Raw genomic sequence first — 24805 nt, 5'->3', positions numbered from 1 at the left:
GAAGAATCTTGATATGTTCTCTTACTTCCAAGAAGGCCTGCTGATTTGCCTTGGAAACCCTTTGAGGGAGAGCGGTGACTACAGTGGACAGCTTATCATGTTATGGGTGCATGAAAGGGTTAACGTTGAATCAGAACAGCCTAAAATTGGCTTCTTTAGATACAACACAATTGAAACGACTACTTGATTGATCTGCAGACCTGCACAGGCAGTAAGAGAGCCATGTCCCCCCCCCCCCCCCCCCGTGCCCTCTTCCTATTGGTTATTCAAACTGACACAATCATGCGGGAGGTTTGACCGATTGGTTGCGTACAGCAGCAACCAATCAGTGCAGCCACGGTAACGTCGGTGAGGGGGTGGGGGTGGGGGGTAGTTTTGGAGCCACAAATGTCGGAAAAAGAAAAAAGCACCGGGAGGGTATGATTAAATAGGACTGGGGGGAAAAAAAAGCACGTTAAATTCTTCATTATTTTAAAATCGACTGTTGCGTTTGTTATGCTTTCATGCTGCCGAAGTAATTGTTTTTATTTTTGTATATACAGTACATATATATATAAAATTTTAAAACTTTTTAAAATTATATAAAATTAAACCAATTTTAAAAATTGCATACATTATTTTTATATACATATACATACATAAAGTATACATAGATACATATATATAAACATACATATATATATAAACATATATGTGTGTGTGTATATATGAAACATGTTTTTTTCTTATTTTTTATATTTTTCAATTGAGTGGGATAATATGTAGTTCAGTTCAATATGGTATGGCTCAGAGGGTATAATTTAATGAGTATCTTGTTCCCGCTTTCCGTCGATATATGAATGAACTTGCCGATACAGTCAATGTGGCACGTCCTTCAAAGATCTACTACCTCTTCCAAAAAAAGACAATCATGTCTTTGCGCCTCGGCCCGGTGAGCCCAGGCGTGCATTTACCTTTTTTGGAGAAAAACTCTCTGCTGTACCTCCCGGCAGCGTACACTTTGCGTGGGACCTTCCCCAGGAGCTCCGAGATCAGAGCGATGTGGTCTGCATGCCCAACACGACCACCACCACCACCACATAGAGGGAACAGGCACCATTACAGCATGCAAACACACACACACACACACACACAAACGAGACTGACACACACTTCCGCCTGGGACGACGCCACATGGGTCACTTTGGACTCCGTGTGTGTGTGTATGCGTGCGTGTGGGTATGTGGCGTCCGCGTGTGTCAATCCCGCCGGCTCTATGGCCAGCGCTACCTCTTCTGTTGAAGAACTCGCGGGAATATTTTCCAGAGAGCGCAAAGTGCCTTGGGATACAGCCCAGTAGCTCTATGATGTGGGCTATGTGGTCTACAATGGAGAGAAGGACGTGTGTGTCGGGTGAGGTGGGGTCGAGTGCAACAAGACATGGGGGGGGGGGGGGGGGATGATTGGTGGGAAATGGTGGGAAAGAGGGAGAGAGTCACACACAGTAAAGGAGAGAAAACAGTTGTTAGTCACTAACGGCAATTCGTCTTTTCAGGGGATCACTTGGGAACGTCAAAGTGGCGATTTCGCCCTCGCTGTGTTGCCACGTCCATCTAATCTGCCCACAGCCTTCAGAATCCGTATCGCTGACACCCGCGTCTTCAACTATATTATGCGGCAAGTTTACATCAGACGGTTGTAAATCCCCAAAATGTTACGAAGGTTAGAATACGACCGCAGGGAAAAAAAAAAAAAACATACCGTAATTACTCCAAAAATTGAGCAGGATAAAATATGGCGATCTTGAATTTGAAGCAAATACGCAGGTCAAAGTTATGATTTTGGAAAAAGCCCATCAAAGTAGTTCGGGTGAACACAAAACCTCCATAAAATCCACAAAAGTTGCAAAGCTTAACATTAGAATAACATGAAAAAAAACGAAAACAAAGTTGCTCATGTTCAAGTAAGACGAACATGAGTTGGGCAGGAGAATTTAAATCAATATAGCAAAAAAAAACAAAAATGGCACACCTAAAATAACACGACTGTACACCCCCCAAAAAGTCCTGCAAATAAGACAAACATAAATCTCCAAAAAGTTGTGCATGTTACAAAAAAAAACTCTCAAAGATGTGCAAGTAGTGACAAACTACTGGTTTAAAAAAAAATACAATAAAATAATTAAAAACTGCAAAGGAAAAACATAAAACTACCCTAAAATCCCCCAAATTGCATAACTAAAACAAAAGTGGGCAGGTTAAAATTACACTCCCATGAAATGCATGACATGTGTCCAGTTAAATCTAAGACGCGCAGATGAAAATGAGACTCCAAAGTCCTCCAAAAGTGGTGTCGGTAAAACCACCACAAATCCCTGTGAAGTTGTGCGTTCAAAAACGAAAATACAGCAAATCACATTAACTTGGGCAAGTTTAAAAAATAATAATAATAAATGGAAAAAAATTCAAAAACAGCAAAATTCCAATTTTGAGCCGGTTAAAATAAAACGACGGTAAATCCTGCAAAAGTCGAGCCCTCAATCCCGAATCCAGAATGAGGACCTCTGATCTAGCTTTTCATCCCTCATCAAAGGTCCGACCAGTGCATGTGACCGTCATTACTTTCCAGAGCAGGAGGGGAAAAAAAAGAGTGAAGGTAAAAACATCAGAATTGAAGGACAGGATTTACAATAGTGTACAAGATGGCAAGTGGACGGCGGGGATTTCGGGGACGAGGTGGGGCCGGGGGCCGACTTTACGCTCATTTATTCTTTTATTGTACTTTGTAACACAGTGGAACCGCCAAAAATCGAAACGAGACATCAACACCTCAAGTGGTTTAAACCAGTGGTCTCCAACCCCCGGGCCGCAGACCAGGACCGGTCCGTGGGTCATTCGGCGCCGGGCCGCACAGAAAGATGAAATAACTTACGTTACTTCTGTTTTATTCATTTCTGAATTTGAAAGATGTTTTATTTTGAAAAACTACCAGATTCTCCGTTACATCCGCCTACAGTATGTCACTCTTGACTCAGGTCACGTGATATATCACCGCTAAAATGAAACCCGGGAGCGAGCAAAACGAGTAATAAACAAACGTATTTGGAAAGTTTCTTTGAGAAGGGTAAAAGGCCCAAGCCAGGAGACATAAGAGGAGCCTATGACTTTCACGAAAAAGGCGACATTTAATAATAGACAGTATCAGGAGTCCTACTTAAAATACGGATTTATCTCAACGGGAGATTGCCACGCAACAAGTTACTCTGCGTAATATGCGGCGAAAGTGAGTCGGATTTTTCATGCACTTTTTAGTTGTGGTGAATTTTATTTTGAAGGCATGTTTCAATGTTACCATAGCAACCACAGAGTGTTGCGGCCAGATAGGACGTTCCTCGTGTCATCATTCGTGTTTATTATTATGTTTCGAAAATACCACACTTTTCATGCGGGTCATATCATATTATTTGTTTGTTTTGATCCGGCCGGCCGTTGTATTTATCAGGCCTGTCCCTGAAAATATTGTCTGGCATTAAACCGGCAAAAAAGGTTGTGCACCGCTGGTTTAAAGGACCTTCACTGAGGCAAGCGCATGTTTGACATCGGAAAAATCTCCCGGCACACCGGCAAACAAAAAAGATCATAAAAGAGTAAATACTGGAATAATGATCATCGCAATTGTATTTGGTGAGAAATCTGAGCCTGTGGAAGACGATCTCAATTGCGCTACCTGACACGATAGGTCGCTGGCATAGATAGGGGAACATTTTTTATTTTAGTTGTATTTTTTTTTTTTTTTTTTTGGCGCAATGCCTTCAACACACAGTGGTCGCGCTTCGTTAATCCTCACCCTCGTCCCTCGAGTAGTCCTCGCCCGAATGGGGCTCAAACAGGTAGTCGCCCGTGGCCAGTTCAAAGGCCTGCGAGACAAAAAAAGAGGCGGCGCCGTCGTTACACGGCACACGTGCGCCGTACATGGAGTTGGGTGCGTCGCATCGGGTTTACCATGCAGGCGGTGCTCCAGATGTCGGCAGGAGTGCTGTAACCAGCTCCTATCAGCACTTCGATGGAGCGGTACTGTCTGGTCTGGATGTCCTCAGTAAAGTGCTTGTGCTGCAATGCAGGAGTGGATGGATTTTAATATACGATGATGTTTTGGCTGTTTTTTTTTTTTTTTTTACCCCTTTCAAGGACAGTGGTTACTGCAGTGGACAATTTATCGTGTTATCAGGTGACGGGTTGTCGTTATTTGTCCATGAAAGGGTTAAGATGAACTGTTAGTGAGAATCGCTCATTCAAAAAAAAAAAAAAAAAAACGTCAGACTTGTTTTTAGTATAATTAGACATTTTTTGAATGACATTTTTTTTCCCCAACAACTCACATCCGAACAATTTTATACAAAATCCTACTCAGTTTTTACATCGTCACTATCGCCATAGAACCGCGCGATTTCCTGCAGGCAATCAGTGAACAAACAAATACTGGAGAAAAAAAACGGAAAAAAAACAGCTGAGGATAAAAATCTAATTGAATGGACTTGGGCAAACAGCAATTCGCAAACTGTGAGTGCGTGAGAATTAAATCCAGAGAAGCAATATTATATATGTATATTCTTATGCTGATTGTAATAACCAAAAAGTATTTTTATTTATTAATCATGAAATCGTCATCAAAAATTCACCATTAAATGTATTTTCCAAGCATTTCAACGAGTGCTTGAATGACAAAAATTCGGATTTTTTTTTTTTTTACCTGAGAAAAATGTAATAAAATATAACAGGATTCTTTTCTTTTTGTGCTGCCTTCAACTAATTCATTCAATGAAATTTTCAGTCCATTGAAGTCAAGTTTGGATCTTACCACCCAGCAGGCATTTCCAAGGTCAGCTATTTTCACTCGGATAGATTCAGCATTGCGGGGGTCAAGTGGGTTGATCAGGAGGTCCGCAGCTCGGGCTCGGGCTGCCGGTGCACAGAGTGGATCGGATGTTAAACAAAACAGTAGTCGTGGCATATTGATCAATTTTAATTAGTTCGTTTTAATTATTTTCTGAAAATGCTTTATTTTAGTTTAATTTTATTTGTTGTAGTTTTTTCTTTTTGTTTGTTTTTTTTGGGGTGGGGGTGGAGGGGGGGGGGGTGTAAGATATTAACAAAAGCCCCTCAAATAAGTATTGTGTGACAATAAACAACTGTCGTCATTCTAAAGATAAATCTTGTTACCTTTGGGCGTTTCCCCCGTGCTGGATGACGAAACGGTGCGGCTGCGGTCCGGCGCGGGGCTGTCGGGGGACTTCCCCGCACCGGTGTCGCCCGTGCCCCCGCACACGGGACTTCCCGGGTCCGGGTCCAGAGGCAAGTCGGGAAACAGCGCCACGGCGGCCCTCAAGCGCTCGCCCTCACCGTTGATGAGTCCCGGCTCGCCGGCCTCACCGTTGAACATCTCGTAGCCAGAGCTGAGCGAGAGATCCCTGTCGGTGTAGCTGAGCTCAGACTCTACCAAGGGGCAGAGGAGAGGCTCGGGCGTGGTGGGCAGCTGCGTCTCGGGCCCCTCCGAGATCAGCAAGACGTGGCCGTTGGTTTTGGACACGTCGGTTTGATTGGCGTGCGTCTTGACGGGGGAGCTGTTGTCTGTGAGGAGGTCGGCGGTGGTGTCGTCGTCGTCCTCCTCCGCTTCCTCGTCATCTTCCTCCTCTTCCTTGGCTTCTTCTCTCTCCTCCGTCTCCTTTGCCTCAAGCTCATTTTCTTTCTCCTCCTCAGTGACTCTCTCTACCTCCTTCTGCAGCATCAGCCCTTTTGGTGCATCTTCTTTCTCCTTCTCCTCCTCCTCCTCCTGCTCCTGCTCCTCCGTCTGTGTCAAATCTCCGTTACCGGGAGGGATGGGGGCGTCTTTCTCAGCCACGGGCGTAAGATCCTCTTCCTCTGCGTCTTTGTCGAAGTCGTCATCGATGATGCGGAGGGCCTTCTCCTCTTTCTCCTTCTCCTCCTCCTTCTCCTCCCCTCCAGGCTCCTCGGTGTGCGCTGCGCCTGAAAAAGTGCAATGTAATGTCACTCAGTGGCGGATTTGGAGATGTGTGATGTGACCAATAACCTGTAAAACTCAAATTGAAAAAAAAATATCAAAGTAGGTGTGTTATTACTTTGGCTAATGCTAAATGCTAGCCAGTTCAACACTGTAAACAATTCAATTCACTCACCATTATCCCGCTTTTTTTTTTTGCAACTATTCTAAGCTTTACGTTTACCTTGTAAAGATATTGTCCCATGTTGTAGCGTTTGAAACGTGCTCTGTGTGATCTGACCACAGCAATGTTAGCCTTAAAAGGACTACATTTCCCAAAATTCTTTCTCGCGGAAGCAGGAAGTACTTCTACTTCCGGTATGGCCAAAAAACAGACGCCCTCTAGCAATTGAATGCGGGTGAGAGCGAGAATGTGAAAAGGATGCAATTTGAATTAAAGACGACGAACTGACAAGCCGACATTCATCCATATGTAAGGTGCACCGCATTACACGGTGCAGTCGTTTTTTGAAAAAATTAAAGGACTTTAAGTGCGCCTTGTGGTCTGAAAAATACTGTAACAATAGTATTAATAGATTGAGTTGATGTTGCTGGGGGCAGCTTTGGGTGAGGAAACAGGAAGGGACTGAGTTACGTACTGTACTTGTACTTCAAGAGTTATGGCAATAAAAGTTAAATAAGCAAGATGCTTTAACCGTCCACTCTGTATGGTCAGTGAGAACGGAACAGAGTGAAACTCGAAAATACGGCAACTGACAAGCTGTGTGCGTGTTTGGAATGAAACAATTAAACACACACGTCTAAAGGGATAAACTGTGAACCAAAACATGATCAGGTTTTGCGAAAATAATTTTCTCACAGGTACGTGTAAAATGTGTGTTTGGGTTGGCTTTGCGTCATTTTGTCAAACATAATCACAACCGGTAGACGTAGCGCGGGTTCATTTTCAATGGCAAAATGCCAGTGCCATCAATCCAAGCAACAGAAACGTTGATGACGCTCACATGTGTGATTGGTCAACCTGGTGGGCCTATCCCCACCTTCCTCCTCCTCCTCTTCCCCGTCCTCATCCTCATCGTCATCGTCATCGCTCTCTCTGAGGGCCATGCCGGGGCCCGGCGGCGTCGGTTGAGGCGCCGAGGTCGGCGTGGACGTCCGCTCCGGCGGCGGCCGCTCCGACTCGTCCTCTTCGTTGGGCCCTTCCTCCTCTTCCTCTTCCTCTTCCTCGTCGCCCTCATCGTGGGCTCGCTCCTCCTTCTTCTCGGCTTCCCTCTCCAGGGCTTCGATCTCCAGCATCCTCTTCTCCAGCAGCTCGGCCTGACGCTTCTGCTTCTTCTTCAGTTTCTTCTTTTTGTTCTTGGAGATTTTGCCCGCCTGGGAGCAAAGTCGGAAACTCATTAAACTGCAGGCTAGAAATGTGTTTCCGAGTAAACTCGATCGGCATGTCAATCGTGTGTGAATGTGTGCGTGTGTATGTGTGTGTGTCCTCTCATGTCATACTCACATCAGTCGTACTCACCGGTTTGAGCTGCGGGGCTGTGCTAACTGACGCACACACAAGGAGAAACTGTCATCAGACACGATCAAAACCCCGAGTCACAACAAGCAAAAGTCGCTCTAAGAAATCATTCAGGGCTGCCCAAGGCTCTCACATGCACGACCGAAAATTTTTTTTTTGCTCAGGCGTGACTGAAATTCTCTCAATCACACCATTGAAACCCACATTTCAATAGAATAAAAATACGATTTCAGGATGATGTGCTGAAGGCTTTCAGTCGCAGGTGTGAATTTCTTTCACCGGTGTGTGTGTGTGTGTGTGTGTGTGCGCGAGCGCTTCAACGGTGTCGACAGTTGATAGCTTTTCAGTTGTGTTAATGAGCTAAAATGTCAAAGCGTGTAATAAGTAGCAGGAAAAAAAATTAAATGATTAAATTGAACACCGTGACCCTTGTGAGGATGAGCGGTTTAGAAAATGGGTGGATGGATTAAATGAAAAATAAAATAAAATAAGAAATAACACACGCACACAAACACAAGATTAAAAATGAAAGGCGTAGAAATCAGAAAGTATCTTTAAGAACATGAGACCCGTTCATTTGAAAGGTGCCGATGACACATAACTCGTTTGATAAATCACATGAAATTAAAAAGACGAATTTGTACTCACCTTTTTTTTTTCATTTAAATTTTTTTTTTTGTTTTGTTTTCTCTTTTTTTTCTGGAGTCAGATTTAATTGGTGGGCCAATATGACAACTATGTTACATATGACTTTTTTTTTTTTTAAAGGAAGAAAGTTTCAATATATGTTTGAACTTTAGTATTTGGACGTAGCCTTTGAGGACGTGATAAATGCCAAACCCATCTGTAAAAAAGGATCGATCCGAGATGAGAATGTGTCCTTTATAAAAGTCATTTCACTGCAACAACCGCAGGTGAATTCAGCCCAAACGAGCGTCATGGGACAAGTAAAGTGCACTTTGCAACTGCAGGGGGAGCCAGGGAGCAATAAAAACAAATATCCCACCTCCTGGATGCTGTCATGGAAGTATTACGTTCACGATTGTTTCCCCACTGCAACCGATATGACGTATGGCGGGGAAAGAGAAAGACGATATTTCCTCGCGACATTCAGCGGCATCCTTACCTGCCGACCCGGAAGGGGGCGGGGCTCCGGCTTTCTGCCACTCGGTGGCCTCCATGGCCATGCGCCTCACAAACGTGTCGTCCACGCACATCAGGATGTTCTCGGGCTTGATGTCGGTGTGAATGATTTTACATTTGGTGTGCAAGTAGTCCAGCCCTTGCAAGACCTGCGCACAAAAGTCCCAATCGTCGCTTCAGTGCCCGGGAAAAGTTACTTTCGTAACGTCTCCATGATTTTAGAATCTGCACCGAGGGACTCCGGTTGAGCTTGTTTACATCGTTGTACGTCTTCAACCACGCAGTGTGAATGCAACCGATGTGGACAGCGGAAATAAAGTGTGGGTGTGCGTCCTCACCTGTTTGATGATGCTCTTGACGCACGGCAGCGGCAGGCCTTGGTAGTTGGACTTGATGATCCACTTGAGCAGGTGGTGACCCAGCACCTCGAACACCATGCACACATCTGGACTAAGAGTTAAAGGACAAGCATGGCCGCCGCATGCGCAATGCACTTGTTGATGATGTCAGTCAGACAGCCACTGACACAGACCAGCCAACTTACACACACACCGAGCCCCCTTGGCCCCCCTTCCTCCCTCCCACAAACACACACGCTGTCCTGAGCAGGATACGAATGCCATTGACGCCGGAGATCTTGAAGTCATCTATCAGCTGGACTACCATGTCTTTGTTGGGGTCGGCGGGATCGCTCTCCCTCACCTGGAACATATAAAAAAAAAAAAAAAAACATGAAGGAAGTTCAAGTGGAAAGGAAACACCAAGATAAAGACGGGAGACCCAATCGGACGCTCACACATCGCAGCAGTTTGATCTCATCCAAGGCCGTCTCGGTGTAATGCTGAGCGCTCTTCACTACCTTCATGGCCACAAAGTTCTTCACTCTACACACACACACACACACACACACACAAAGACACCTCAGCAATTGGATTGTACAGAAAGAAATGTGCCTCATCACACCCGCACCGACACCGAGTAGGCAAACACATGATGATGCATCAACACAATAATGTTGATGATGCGTCAAGACCTCATTAGATGTCTTGTAATGATGCAAGGATCCATGACTGTTGTTTTTGGTTCTTTTTTTTTTGTTGTTGTTACTTGGTGGATAAGAAAGTACTCGTTTAGCGTTGAAAATAAGTCAAGTTTAAGTGCATCAATAGCGTCGGTAGGCGATAGTTGAGTCATAATCTCTTGCTCATATTGTACTGGTTAGCAGACGGGGGTCATGCCGGTCGCTGTATTTTGTTTCCTATGGGAAAATTTGATCTGAGAGGTTCCACCGTTTGTGTGCAGGACTTGTATGAACGCAGTGACTCGAAGTGGGAACTGTTGTTACTTATCGACAATAAAGACTGATTACTTAGCGCTCTTCAAGTAACCCAACGCCAGCTCACTAGACTTCCATTACTGTAATTAACACCGACAGCGTGAGTAAATACGAGTGCATGTGCGTGTCTATGTGCGTGCGAAAGCTGACACTGGGTTAATGTTACGCTCATGCACCCTCTGCCAACTTACAAAACAAAACCGTCATGAGCTTTGGTGTCAGTGTAGTCATGCAGCGTGTGTCAAATTTTAGGGCGAAAAGGGAAATGTCAACAAGTGTGTGTGTGTGTGTGTGTGTGTGTGTGTTTAACTCACTGGATGTCCCAGCACAGCCAAACGGTGGAGAAATGTCCCCACCCCAACTTCCTTATCACATGGTACCTCCCGTTGAACAAATCTCCGATCTTGACCGGATGGTAGCCTCCTGAGAGACACAAAAAGAGGCAAGTGGAGGTTTGAAAAAGCTTGAACAACAGAAGAGTTTGGCACAAAGACAAGTCTACTTTGACAGATTAAGAAAAATAATGCGAACCCCCCCCCCCCCCCCCCATCAATTGGATATATGTTGGTACAATTTTGATAGAACTGGCTATTGGCTAGCTTGCGTGCTAGCCGATAGCCAGCTAGCTAATCAAATTGTTGAGACTTAGCCAGCTAGCAATGAGAGAGCGAGAGAGAAAATGATAGATAGATAGATAGATAGATAGATAGATAGATAGATAGATAGATAGATAGATAGATAGATAGATAGATAGATAGATAGATAGATAGATAGATAGATAGATAGATAGATAGATAGATAAATCAAAATCATCTGGATCCAGCGACATTTTTGAAGTGGATGTATATGTCTACTTTTAAAAAAAAAGTGTCTGCATCCAGATGATTTGACAAAGTATTTCATGCAACCCCTCGACATGATAAAATTGAGTCAACTCAACAAATATTTCTTTCAGTGTACAGACGGTCAGGATTGGTGTCGTGTATGTTTTCACGGTGTTCCATCCTGACCTTTGCAGTAATCCGCCGGGTCCTCCTGCTCCTCATTGTCGGAGCCCAGGATCTCCTCCTCCGGCTCCGGGGGCCCCGCCGGCTCAGGGGGAGGCGGAGGGGGCGGCGGGGGCGGAGGGACACTCGGCGAGGCTTTCTGCTGCGTCTCAGGCCTGCCGACGACAAACGAGGTGACGATATAAATGTGTGCCTCAAGTGTCGTTTGGTCTTTCCGGGCGGTGACTCACAGTGTGAGCTGCAAGTGTGACTCAGACTCGGATAACAACTTCAGACATTTCCTACTTATCTATTTCTTTTTCTTTTCTTTTTTTTTATGTCAGCAGTGGAAGTGTGTGTGGCTGACAGGTGGTGCGCAACAGGAATCCCAACCATAAAGAAAAAACTCGGGAAATGATGTCAGAATTTCTGGAACTGGATTAGCGGAACCCGCAGCTTGTTATTGTGTTGAAAGTTCTTAAAGAAAATTCTGTATTGATGCTCTGAGGTAGTAGGGTTTTTTTTTTCTTTTCACACCAAGTACTGTACTAGCAAATGGAACAAATGACTCTCAAACTACCACCATCAGGACCAATGTTAAAAGTGGGCCTGTTTTATTCCTAAAAATTAGGGCCCGCCCAAATATTTGGCTGACCTTTAGTTATTCATTTTACATATTAACATTCAAACATTCCTCCTTAGAACTACATCCTGCACCGCCCCCGAAAAAAATGGAAATTTTTGCCAAATTTTCTCTGTTGCAAAGTTAACTCAACTAAACTATAAAGCACTTTCAAACAGCCATCGCTGCATACAAAGTGCTGTACATGGAGCAATTAACATATACAACAAACAGTAAAGCAAATCGGTAACAAAGACGGTAGAAAGCACCGAACAGCAAAACCAAAGTTAAAGACTAAAGGACAGTCATGTAAAACAGTCAAATGCTATGCTTGTAATTCATCTTTACTGTTGAACAGTATGTGTTAAGGCGGGTGTGTCAAAGTCAATTTTGTCATGGGCCACTTCGGAGTGACGTCTTTGAACCGAGGGTCATTTATGACAGTGATTCCACAAAAACATTGAAGAAAGTCATTGCATTATGACTTGTACACGACAAATTAATGGAGAACTAGTTTTGAAATGAGTCCAGTCAACACTAATAGTTTGTTCAATTATTGTTCAAATGCGTGTCAACAGGCCAACAAAATTATTGCAAAATCTCAACATTATTTATGACACATGAAAATTTGACATTTTGGTAGAGATATGAGCAAATATCAAGCAAGTTGACAAACATGATTTTGCTTTCACGGGCCACATAAAATGACATGACGGGCCCCCGGGGCCTTGAGTTTGACACCAGTGTGTGAAGGGAACAAAAAAGAGATTTAAAAAATACAATAACATAGGATTTTTCTTAATTAGAACGGGTAGCTGTTTCTTTTGGGGCAAATTAATGGCATTTCAATTCATTTCAATGAGCAACAGTGATTTGACATCAGTTTCAATTGAGTTCCAAGCGTTGTCATGGACCGAATTCAATTCATCAAGTTCCCCCTTTAAATGCCCACAAACATACGTACTGTAAGTACTAAATTGGCTAATCGGGCACTCCGACGTGTCGCGTACATCCCATCGTCGTCTTCATTGTCATGACGCCCATAAAAACATCAGCACAAAAGACAGCATGTGAAAGCTGCTTTTAACGGCGGTCACAAGCGCAGACACATGATCTCGGTGCGTTACCGTGGCAACTGCAGCGAAAGAAGGGGTGCTGGGTTATCAGGGGCGGGGGGTGGTTTCTGGGCAATCTGGTACACAAAGCGTTAAAAGTGGGCAGCGACGACGACAACGACGTCGGCTTTCCCAGAGCTGATGTGACGGGCAGAAGATTGGCACTGAGATTTCATTGTCCATCCTTTTCAACCGACACGATGTCCTTGCACTATAGGATGCCGCGTCTTTATCGAGCCTGTCACGTAGGTCGTTTATACATCACAGCTACACGCTCTGCTTTTTTTTTTCTTTTTTTTCTGATACAGTCGATGGTAGCACAACTCAGCCACACCTCCCACGCCCTCATAACTTTCTGGATGCAAGCCGAGTCCCGCTTGAATATTACAGGAGGGCATTAAAGACACCGCAGTCTGCATGAAACGGCGAAAGGGAGGCGATCAAACCAGCCGCAGAGAGAGAAACAGCGAGAGAAAGACGGGAGTTCGGTACAAGGTCACGTGACATGTAAAGAGGTGCGCCGTCATTACATAAAGGAACAAGACAAAAGTTGATGTCGCATTATTAAACACAATAACGGGAGAGGGGCACGTAATATTTTTGTCCACTTGGGAGTTGCCATTCGGATATTCAACCGTAGTATCCCGTAGATAGTGCAACTTGATATGGGTGTTTGCGCCGTTGTAGGAGTGCACACAGCTGATTACTGGCTGCCATCGTTCTTTTTAAACTCAGTGCAATAGAGGTTCGCGGTCTACATTGCGGAAGCCTAATAGACTCTCTGGACTCTTGCGCAGATCGGTGAAACAAAAAAAAAAAAAATTAAGTGTATTCATAAAAAACTGCAAAAGGATCTACATTTGCAGATGATGAGCACTTGGGGATCGCGCTCCTAGATAAAATCCACCCAAATCCTGTTCCACCATCTACGCCACCACTTTTATACCCCATCGAAAGCTTTCTGCTCCCAAATTGTCAGGTGCGCCAGGGGCAAGTAATTGAAAATACCCTCGGTTTGTCGGCACGCAAAGTGAGTAACAACACGGTCTGCCGAATTCCCCAAACAGAGCAAACTTGCACCAGTAGAGCATGTGCGCCTCTAGAGCTGTGAGTTGTGTAACGGAATTATTTGTGTTATTCAATTTTCACATATGGCGGGTGTGTCTCGAACGTATCCCCTCCACCCCCGCCCCCCACAAACCTTGACCTGGAAAAACGGACAGGCAGACAATAACATATCACCCACCACTGAATGAGAAAAGTTCATTTTTCCTTTTGTATAGAGGCAAAACAGAAGGCCAAAACATGTCCTCCCGCATGTTTCTTATTATGCATTTTACTCCAAAGACATCTCCAAAAGTGACATCTAGCCGTGGCAATCAATTGTGATTGGCACCCTACCCCCCCAATCCCCTGGCTGAAGCAGCGCTAAGTACTTCCCCTTCCCCTAATGGGGACTCATTTTCGCATTAGAAGAACTCCTCGACTGCATGTGTGTACACTGTCGCCATAGTTACCGTGATTGTCTCCAGTCCCGGCGTAGCCATCGCCGTGATTGACCTTCCAAGAGTAAGGACCATAAAGGGGTAAACATACAGGCTCCAAAACATTCCATTTATTCGGCGACGTCAGCCTCCAAGGTCATCAGGGGTAAGAGAAAGGCCCAAAAAAAAAGTTTTTTTTCATTATTTCATTTCTATTTATATTAACTCTACTGCAACATGTCAAAACTAAAAACTACATTGACCTCAAGTTCAGGCTTTCGTCTAAGCTAATTTGATATTTTTCAAGGGTAAAGAATGGCATTGGCTGGCGACGATAAGGCATTGTGGGCTCTAATACGTGCGAAGACAGCCATACAGGAAGGTCTAGCAGATATTTTTGAGGAAAATAATCAAATATAGTCTGCCAAGTGGAAATCTGATTGGGAACTAGGTGAAAAAAAATTCTAATCTGAAGACAAAACAAAACAAATGTGGGGTCACGGGCAGTCAAAGTACTGTTAGCCGATTAGCAGACAGTATTTTCCCGTGTCATTTTTCAATCCTACCAATTTAATGAAAAATATGTAGTTTCTCAGCCTGTCATATTTGGAATTATTTACGTTTGTTTGTTTTTTTGGCGGGCAGGGGGCACCCTGCATTTAAAGAATCAGTAGCGGTTGCTCTTCAAATTGGAACGGACTTACAGAATACGCTCATCAAGACGACTGATCTATTTTTGCCAGAAAATCATCAGCATTGGCCGTTATCGTAGAGCGTTCCAGACGTACAAATATTTACACACACACACACACGCGCGCGCACACACGCGCGCGCACGCACACACACATGACTAAAAACCCAAGGAGAAATTGTTTTGATGACGCCAGGAATGAGAATCAGCCATCTATCAAGTACAAGGTCAAATTGTCGTCTGTGGTGCCTGTCGTTTTTTGTTTTCGTTTTTTTGAAATTCATGGCATAGACCAGGGGTCGGCGACCCAAAATGTTGAAAGAGCCATATTGGACCAATATGGAAAAATATGTCTGGAACCGCAAAAAAATTAAAAGCCTTATATAAGCCTTATAATGAAGGCAACATGTATGTATTTATATTAGCCTACTATCAAAATGACTACGTTGGCTACAAATACACAATGAGCCCTCCATCCATCCATTTTCTGACCCTCACAAGGGTCACGGGGGTGTGCTGGAGCCTATACCAGCTGTCTTCGGGCAGTAGGCGGGGGACACCCTGAACCGGTTGCCAGACAATCGCAGAGCACACACAGACGAACAACCATCCGCGCATTATTTGGAGTGTTCAATCAGCCTGCCGTGCATGTTTTTGGAATGTGGGAGGAAACCGGAGTACCCGGAGAAAACCCACGCAGGCACAGGGAGAACATGCAAATTCCACACAGGAAGGCCGGAGCTGGAATCGAGCCTCTCGATCCCTCCCTCTGCAATGTGAGGTGCTAATCATTCGCCCACCGGGCCGCCCTACACAATGAACCTTCATGATTAAATGAAAAAAATTTTGCCTTTAGAATGAATGTGTCATGTTTGTCCTCCTACAGACACCATATTAATTTAAAACACAAAATACATTTCCCTCCCCCATCTTTTTCCATTTTCAAACATTTTAGAAAAAGCTTCAGGGAGCCACTAGGTCGGCGCAAAAGAGCCGTATGTGGCTCTCAAACCGCGGGTTGCCGACCCCCGAGCATAGACAGTCAGGGCGGCATAAACACAGATTACGGCCAGTCTCTGACGAAAGGGCACCCGACGACACTCTTTGTCAAGAGTTTTCACAATGCGCTGTTGTTACTTTGACAGAAAAAAAAAAATAAAACAAGGTGCCTTGCTTGAAAATGGCTTCTCACCAGACGACAAATCTAAGGAATGTGACAACGATGGCATGGCCACAAAGGACTCTTTGCCAATCATCCTGCATTAGAATCCCATTGCACAGAGCTCCGCTTGTTTTGTGTCGGAGCAGTTTGGCTCCCGTGAACTGCTGACTCGGCAGTGCACAGCTGAAAAAAAAAATGGCAAAACAACTTCCAAGGTTTACTCTCTAAACAGGCAGCCCCCTTGAAACATGAACACAGCAATGCGCTGTCACCTTGACAGTTTTTTTTTTTTGCCCTGCAGATTGGATCCTCCGTAGAAGAGATTGACAGTATGTACTGTATGTGGATAATTTCCAGTTCTAGATTCTAAAACCCACTGTCTGCAAAGCTACCACATTGTGACCTATTTCTGCTTACTACGTTCATGCCTAAAATCTTCATTTTCTGTCAATTTAGTCAAATTAGTTGGGGGTTTTTTTTTTGGAGTGAGAGCGACTCCATTTTTTCTTATTTAATATAAGATACAGCAATTGATCTCAGGTCAGATTCAGGGCCAGTCATAAGAAGGAGTTATGCCATATCACTTCGGAAAAACACTGAATTTGCTTGCATCTGGGCTTATTTCTCTGCATTGTGGCAAATGGCGCAGGCCTCTCCCAGAGCAATTTTTACGGGTGTGCTGCTCCAAGTTTAAAAAGCGTCGATTGCCATTGCACTTGGAGACGACTTGTATCAACCAAAACATTGCTTATATGCAGTGGCAAAAACGTAAAACGATCCGAGCAACTGGTTTCTTCTTATTGTTTGTTTGTTTTCCGCTAACACTTCCAGTTCCGTCATTCCAAGCTTCATCTTGTGTTGGGGGGGGTGCTCGCCCAAATTTTCCACGGTGAAAATCATCAGCGCTAACTGAAGTGTAAACCACTCTGAAATAGGGCCACCTCGACCGTTTTTACACCTGTTACCATTTGAGCCGCAATTCCTAGTAGGTCACACGCAACGCACTCACCAACAGCGAGCACATCTATCTGTACAGAGCAAAAAAAAAAAAAACATTTTCTTTAATCGCAATTTAGCGCCAGCTATTTGGGATCTTGGTTAATCAGGCCGTATATATTCTTTGGTTTACTGGTTCACACGTGATGACTCATCCTCGAAAATGTCTAGTTATCACCGTGGTAACTGAGGTATTTTTCCTGAGAAACCATCATCATCATCATCGTCGTCGTCATCATCCTCTCTGCTCAGTCTTGACATTTGGGATTCACAATGCCGGTCGTCCTTCAGGTCTGTCAAACATTCCAAAGGTCTCCGATTGATTTGCGTGCCAGCCATTTTTCATTCCCCTTGGTGTTTCCATCTTGTCCCTGCGTCGGCGGGACAGCTGACTCATTCGCCGCTTTCCTCCGGAGTGTTTGTCGGAGTCTACACCTGAGACCCGACACTATTTTCAGGATGAGATAGCCCGGCTTTACCTCTCTGCATCCATTTTTGATGCACCGGACTGCAGGTCTACAGATTGCTTTGAATCTGATGCCTGTCTGAGCACAGATATGTAAAAACACATCAGCCCTTTTTTACACCGTCAAGTAAAGCTGGGATCTTTTTTTTTTTGTATCCCCAGGTTGCTTCTGTATGCACACAAAATGGAGGTAGGAAGCCGTCTTGTTTTTGTTTTTCAGCTCTATGATGGCCCTCATGTGGCTTGCTAAGCCTTTTGATAGGGAGCCAAAGCACGAGAGGAAGATCCTGACCATTCAGGAAAAAAATATATAATAAGGCTCCTACGTCGGCTTCCAGAAGGCTTTGTTTGAATACATGGTTCACTGTGTCCAACCTTTCTGGCGATAGCATCGCAGCGTATACCGCAACCGTGTAAAAGGGTGCTCACTCCTTCAAAGCGGGAACAGTGGTGTGACATCTAACACCTGACGTTGACTTTTCCCACCCATTTGTCACATTCTCAAGAATTTTACTCGCATTGATGTCATCTCGCATCGACACATCTGGTGGTGGAATGCCGTTTGGACGCCAAGTTCCAGTTGTGTTGGGCTCTGTGTCAAAGGCAAATCGATGTCAGATTGGGACTCAGCTATTTTGCAGGGTTTCTGTGTAAAAAAGGCTAATGAAGCATTTCTCCACTCCGGAGAAGTTAAACGCATGCTCAAGGACACTTCAAGACTTCTCCCAATCACTTCCCATATTTTCATCAACCTCCGGTTCAAAGCCGAGCCTATAACCGTAAATCACAGACTGGGTTTCATACAGCCTAATCAATCACTTTTTTCCATCGCATCCATTTTCCTTAGTGCTTGTCCTCTTTAGCGTCGTGAGTACTCCGACCTATTCCAGCTGACTGTGTGCTTCTTCATGATCATGACTGGGCACGTTTGCCTCACATTTCTGCGGTTCAGGGTTCAAATCTCGGCCAGGGCAGACCGGCTTCTTGCCACGTTCGAAAAAAAAAAAAACATGCAAGTGAAGTTGAGTGAGGACTCGAAATGGTCCATTGAGCATGAATGTTTGACTGGGTGATGACTACTTTGGAGCGTCAAGTCAGCTAGAATCAGATCCAGCACTCCTAAGAACCGAATGAAAACAAGCTTGATGAGAAATCTTGGAGCGCCCGTTTCCCAGAGTGTCATCAATCTTCTCATTCAACGATCAGGATCAACAGGGACCCATTCATTTGAAAAAAACTTTTTTTTGCAGGTACGTCAAATCATCAGTGTTTGTCTTCAATTAGAAACGAGCATTGCTACAGACTTCTGTAAATAAAACAAAATAGGCCGCGCTTTGTTTCCGCATAGCCCAGGCCTCATCGATCAATACAAGCTTAATTGACTGATGCTGAACTCCCCCCTCCGCTCACCCCCACGGGCATCCAAAAGATACAAGACCACATGCTGTGCGATGCATCGACTTGCAGTCCTACTGAGGCTCTGAAAACACGGCATCTAATCATTAGCGAGGGCCATGCAAAACCCTGCGCCGCATGCAAAAAAAACGACCGGCGCTAGTCAAATTGTGCAATGAAACCTGCTCACTGGGAATAATGTTTGCATTGCAAGAAAACAAAAAGTACACTATGTGACCGGTGGGGTCTTTTGCCACCATTAATTATGTCGTTACAGCGATGCTATCGTGACCAAGTTCTGTGACTGGGAAGAGCGAATACTTCTGCCAAGGCGCAAATAAAATCGTAGGTATCCATCTGTTTGTTAGCCAGCGGTCTACTTCCTGGTTCTCGGCCAATGATGAACATTCTGAGGGAGACGGACACTTCCATCAATGATCACGTTTTCTACTATCAAGCCGTCCAGTCATTCTCGATTGCGCTCGTCCACATTAGGTCACCGAGAGGTTATCGTTCGACATCAGTCATTTATGCCAACGCTACCGTATATCGTTACTTTCTTCTAGGAGGGCGATCTGTGATTCTGTTGGTCAGCTCCCCCACCCACCGCGTGAAGATGTGGGTCTGCTAGCTTAAGTGCCGGTAACTGTGCGACCGATCTCATTCTGAGTAAAATATTCATAAACTGGTCCCAAAATGGTGAAATATTTTTTTTCAAATTTGTCACGTTTTGATCTTTTACAGTGACAAAACTACCATAAATGTGATTCTTTCCGCCCGAAATGCGCACGTGCAACATCAGCAAAATCAATTCGAGCAACACTGATGCCTCACTGAAATTAACAGGTCAAAAACTAGCATTGGTCGCAAACTAGCAGCAATGCGATCAATATGGGCGATTCATTTTGTGCTATTCGTGGCAGGGCGGTCTGTATTTCACGATAACTTTATTTACATCAACAAAGCTCATGGTCGCCTGATACTTCTGCACAGTACAATGACAGGAAAGAAAAAAAAAACAACAACCTAGCGTTCAAGGAATCGACACACATACCCGCTGGGTATCGGCCACTCGTTCCATTGTGCGCCGCCTGCACTTTGTTCTCTACATAGTGCAGCCATTCATTCACTGGACATTCAGAGGTGACATCGGCGCACTCAGACCCAGCGGGTAGCCATGCGTGTTAAACGCAAAGACAAATGTAAAAAAAAAAAAAAAAAAAACACACGAGTTGGGGCGGCTTGCGGCAATGAACAGGACAAATAATTAGCTTATGTGAGTTTGGAATTTGAATTCATTATCTGATTCCATTGCGATAACATCTCACTCCAAATTCCAGTGAGGTTTTTCGCCTTAGTTCAGGCGTTCATTTTACTGTGCTGGATATTAAATCTCTTTTCAAGGTCAGCACATCTGCACCGTGGCACGAATCCTGGTTTTCAATGCTCACTGCGCGTTTGCCAATTTGGCAGAGCCACATCTTCACGCGGTGTGTGGGACGGTCTCCAAGTGTCCACGTCACAGTGCTGAATGATTAGCCCGTCATATTTAAAGGGAATTGAAGGACCGGCCGAGACCACTCACACAACGGCGCAGCCTTCCCTCTTGCAAATCCGCTAGCTTGCGCTCACTTACGAAATCAACAGGGCTAACGACGCTGCGTACCACCTATAAACCCGGTGTACCCGCGAGTGTACGTTCGGGGCTACCTTATTCTGAAGGCCCAGCGGCACAGTCGTCGTGCGCATGAGGCCAGACTCCATCGCTTCTTCGAGGCAAAGTTTTTCTCCATAGAGCAAGAACAATGCAGGAAAACACACGCCAGCGTTGCACCGTCCTCTTCTGTGCGCACACACACGCTCAACAGTGTTAAGAATTTGGGTGGCAGCCCCTGAGTCACGTGACATCTTGACGCCCACATGCTAAGGATCCTTGACAATGTCCATCTCAGCTGGATATGTGGACTCATGAGGCGCAAATACCGTATTTTCCACACTAAAAGGTGCACCTAAAAGCATTCCATTTTCTCAAATGCCGACAGTGCGCCTTATTATTCAATCCACCTTATATTTGAGTCAATATTCTGATTTCATGGACGTAGTATTTTAAATGTTCTGTGAAGTGCTTTGTTCCGGCTGCAGCGGTTGTGAAAGCGCGATGTAAATAAAGCTGTATTGTATTGTATTCCTTTTAGTGCAGCTCCATCTGGTGGATGCATAACGCAACTGCAGCCACTATTGCAGCTTCCATTCCAGGCGCCTTATAACGCAAAGCGCCCTCTATATGGAAACCGTTTTGAAATAGGCCATTTGTTGAAGGTGCGCCTTATACTCTGAAGTGCCTTATACTGCGTAAAATACGGTACATAGAGTGTCTCCAGTAATCCCTTGCTACATCACCGTTCACCGATTTTTCTGTTGCGAAGGGGTATTTCAAGGCGTAAAGGATAAAAAAATATATATATTTTTGCAGTCACATTTCCCCTTTTGGATTACAACGGCTAGCGCGGTGGCTAACGTAATATTGGTGCATCCAAGGAAATAAGAGCAGGAAAAGATGAGCGTGCTGATAGTAACTTGCAACAGTTCAACTTGCAACGCTACATCACACCCTGCTTGTCCGGTGACCGATCATCTCCTTCAGGTGGAGGAAATAAGAATAACTGGGATTGGGAATGAAAGCAAGTGTATGAAAGGCACGTGCGCTTCAGGAAGGCGCCCCGTCAACAACAGAAGGAAGAGAGTTCGCAGACACAATATCAACACTGTTGTCTGGCAGACAGTGACTAAGCCTGGCGTGCGTGCGTGCGTGCGTGCGTGCGTGCATGCACGCCAGTATCAATTTGGGATATTTGTGTGACGAGCTAAGAAAGAAAACTAAATTGAATTCATATTATTTATTGAATTGTTTGCATTTAGTCAAACGTTATTTTATTCAGTTGAAGTTGTTGTTTTTTGTTGTTGTTGTTGTTGTTGTTGTTGTTGCATGACATCTGATTTCATTGTGTGACTTTGTATTTGTAGTTTATCAAATTATTCTTTATTCAATTCTATGTGTTGGATTTCATTTTGACAAAATTTTATAAATTACTTACTTTCATTAAATATATGGTGTGTTTGTATAATTCCACGCTTTCAATTTAATCAGCTTTATTGTGCATGTCCACGCTCAGTGGCTTTTCTCAATTGAATTGAATTTCAATTTATTTTATTTCAATGTATTTTTCTTTTGTGCAATTTAATTTGGGATTTTATTCTTAACTTGTGTATTTTTCACATCCCAATTTTTTTTATATTCAATTTAAGGGAAAAATGAATGCACACGCACTACCAATCACATTACCTCAATCAATTAAATTACAATTTTAATTGATATGTATTTAATTTTGTGCAAATTTATTATGTATTTTATGCCATGTATGTTATGCATCGACAACAATGTAAAACAACAACTCGTATTTAATTTGAGAAATGCAGGCACCATCAGTGACCCTCATCGATTTAATTAAATTTCTGTACATTTTATTTTATGGCAATTTCTTTTGTATTTTATTTTATTTTATTTTAAATCCGTGTGCACTTTAAGTGATTTTCAACGTAATTGATTTCAATTGAATGCAAACAGCACCTATTTTAATTGAATTCCAGTTATTCTATTCCTTCATTTCGTATTCTATTCCTTCATGCCGTATTTTCTGCAACATCAGCAAAGTCAGCTCAATTCACACTTTTCGTTTTCTACACGTGGGCGTTATGCAACGCTACTCACGCACACATGAACGAAGGAGGACATTAACATTCCAGCGCCTCAGCGCGCCGGTGACCCGACATCACCCAAGTCTGCCGAGACTCGTCGCCCTCGTCCTGCGCATCTTTCCACCGCCCCTCGCCGGCCTTCCTTTGCCTTCTGCCGTCATTGTCACCTCTCTCGCTCCAAAGGCTATCTCGCCTGTTTCTCACACATTTCATCCCACAGGATGAAGCGCCGGCTGAGCGCGATTCACAAAACAAACGGCTGCGACTCTCAGCCGGCGATGCTGTTAAGACTTGCCGAAAATACGAGGCGACACAATGCAAACGAGACGTCAGCGGCAAATAGAGAAAGACAGGGGAGGCGATTAGGTGGAGAGGACAGAGAGGGGGTGAGCGACGGAACACTGAAGCGGCGGAAAAGACTTGGAATGCTTCAAATGTAAAAGAGCCCAACATTCTGTGGTGAGGAGAGAATAGTCGATATTCCATCAGGACCAAAAAAAAAAAATGCTGCCCCACGATGTGACCTTTGAACCCACTTGAGGGGCCCGGCTGAGGCGCTCGCTGCATTGAGATCAGGTGTATCACCATGGCGACGGCGCACCACTCGGGTTAGGGTGTCCTGTTCCCTCACTTATTCCCATTACTGATTAACCAGCACACATCATCTTCAATTGAGCCGTCGGCTACCTCAGAAGTTGCCACGCTGCGCTTCTGCTCCAAGTCCAAGATCTTCAAGCGAATGCAGCAATTTTATTTTATTTTTTTTTACATGTCATTAAACTGTGTTTTATTTTTATTTTGTTTATTTCAATTTTATATTCCAGTTCAGTATTTGATTTAAAATCATTTTACTGTAATACGCTTCGTCCAGTGATTTTTGTGTAATTAAATTTTCCTTTCACTGTACTTCAATTGGATTATATTTTTGTATAATTTAATCACATTAATTGTGTTTCTATTTATTTCATCGTATTTAAAATGAGTGGGGGGTTTTTTAAACGAAATTAATTTTATTTCAATTAATTTAATTTGGGGAGGCCCGGTGTCGACTGGTTAGTGCGTCGACCTCAAATAAAACAACTACGTAATATCACGCAGGAGGCTTTGATGTTCCACTCACCAACCTTTTTGAAACTGTTCCAGTTACTGCTTGTCATTGTTTTCCAAAGCAAAAGCAGATGTTTGCAAATGTTAGCCTGTCTTAAACACAAAAAAAAAATCATCATCATCATCATCGGTTTTCCTCATGAAGGACGAAAGAAATGAAGGAAAAATTACTGTTGAGTGGCTGAAATTAGAAAACAGAGACAATATTGAAGCAAACGATCGCTCGATGATTAAAATAGTCGTAGATTAATCTGATCATCGATGAGTTGCCGATTCATCGATTCATTTTGACGCCTCTTGTGACTGAATGACTGCGGGCAAATGTGCAAAACGGAGGCAGTGGGACAATGGCGGCCACTTGTGTGTTTCTCCTTGGACGCTGGATGGAAGGCGTGGGTCGCGAAAGGAGATGTTAACGGACGGCGCAGAACGTGAAGGTGAACGGAGGGGGGGGGTTGCAAGACTGGACTGGTTTGAGATCTCGTCGTGTTGCAGCTCGGCTGGATGCTGACTCCTGCCCGCCTTTGTGTGCGTTTGTATACGAGGCAGTCATGTGTGCGCCTCGAGCAATGTGGGTCAGAGCAGAAAAGATGGTGGCGGGCGGCCGCACAAGCCGGTTGAAGCTAGTTACCGTGGAAATTTGGAGGGAGGGGAAAAAAAATCATCTTGTCCAAACTACAAACTATGGTTATCCTTTCACTTTTGTTTTTAACAATTCGGAACTCGACCGCTCATTCATCTTGTTTTGTTTCATTGTTTGCTCACTCTCTTTGTGCCGCAAAAAAATTTTTTTTTTGCGGCACAAACCTTTTGGTTTTGTGACAGATTGATTAGTGTTTCAGACCTCCATCCCTTCAGCTTGATTGGAACAAGCAGCAATTTAATCAAACAAACGTATGAAACAACCTTTAAATACAACCTTGTTTGTAGCACCGGCAAGAGAAACACCCGGATAAATGAATGATCCCATTAACTGGAGATAGACTATTTGAAGAAAGGCTTGGCGACACAGCCCTTCACAAACAAATCA

The 24805-nt window shown here is 44.1% G+C and overlaps 1 protein-coding gene across 6 annotated transcripts in view; it reads right to left on the bottom strand.

Annotated features, from left to right (window-relative positions):
- srpk2 (SRSF protein kinase 2) overlaps positions 1-24805 on the bottom strand; it is a 42332-nt gene that overhangs the window by 2335 nt on the left and 15192 nt on the right. For 3 of the 6 annotated variants that reach the window (XM_086109400.1, XM_086109404.1, XM_086109402.1), the window contains 14 exons: positions 11006-11157; positions 10310-10418; positions 9456-9543; positions 9274-9361; positions 8998-9104; positions 8643-8808; positions 7502-7542; positions 7002-7371; positions 5199-6002; positions 4837-4937; positions 3981-4088; positions 3826-3895; positions 1270-1362; positions 954-1046 (listed from right to left, as the gene is read on the bottom strand). In XM_086109400.1, coding sequence (XP_085965526.1) covers positions 954-1046; positions 1270-1362; positions 3826-3895; positions 3981-4088; positions 4837-4937; positions 5199-6002; positions 7002-7371; positions 7502-7542; positions 8643-8808; positions 8998-9104; positions 9274-9361; positions 9456-9543; positions 10310-10418; positions 11006-11157 — 2390 coding nt within the window. The remainder of the gene's footprint in view (positions 1-953; positions 1047-1269; positions 1363-3825; positions 3896-3980; positions 4089-4836; positions 4938-5198; positions 6003-7001; positions 7372-7501; positions 7543-8642; positions 8809-8997; positions 9105-9273; positions 9362-9455; positions 9544-10309; positions 10419-11005; positions 11158-24805) is intronic. The other 3 variants (XM_086109401.1, XM_086109403.1, XM_086109399.1) reach the window with 3 other exon arrangements.

The sequence above is a fragment of the Hippocampus guttulatus genome, chromosome 4, assembly GCF_054856545.1.
Source record: "Hippocampus guttulatus isolate MCC_2025c chromosome 4, RoL_Hgut_1.0, whole genome shotgun sequence".
NCBI lineage: Eukaryota > Metazoa > Chordata > Actinopteri > Syngnathiformes > Syngnathidae > Hippocampus > Hippocampus guttulatus.
This window is presented reverse-complemented; position numbering and strand designations above follow the sequence as displayed.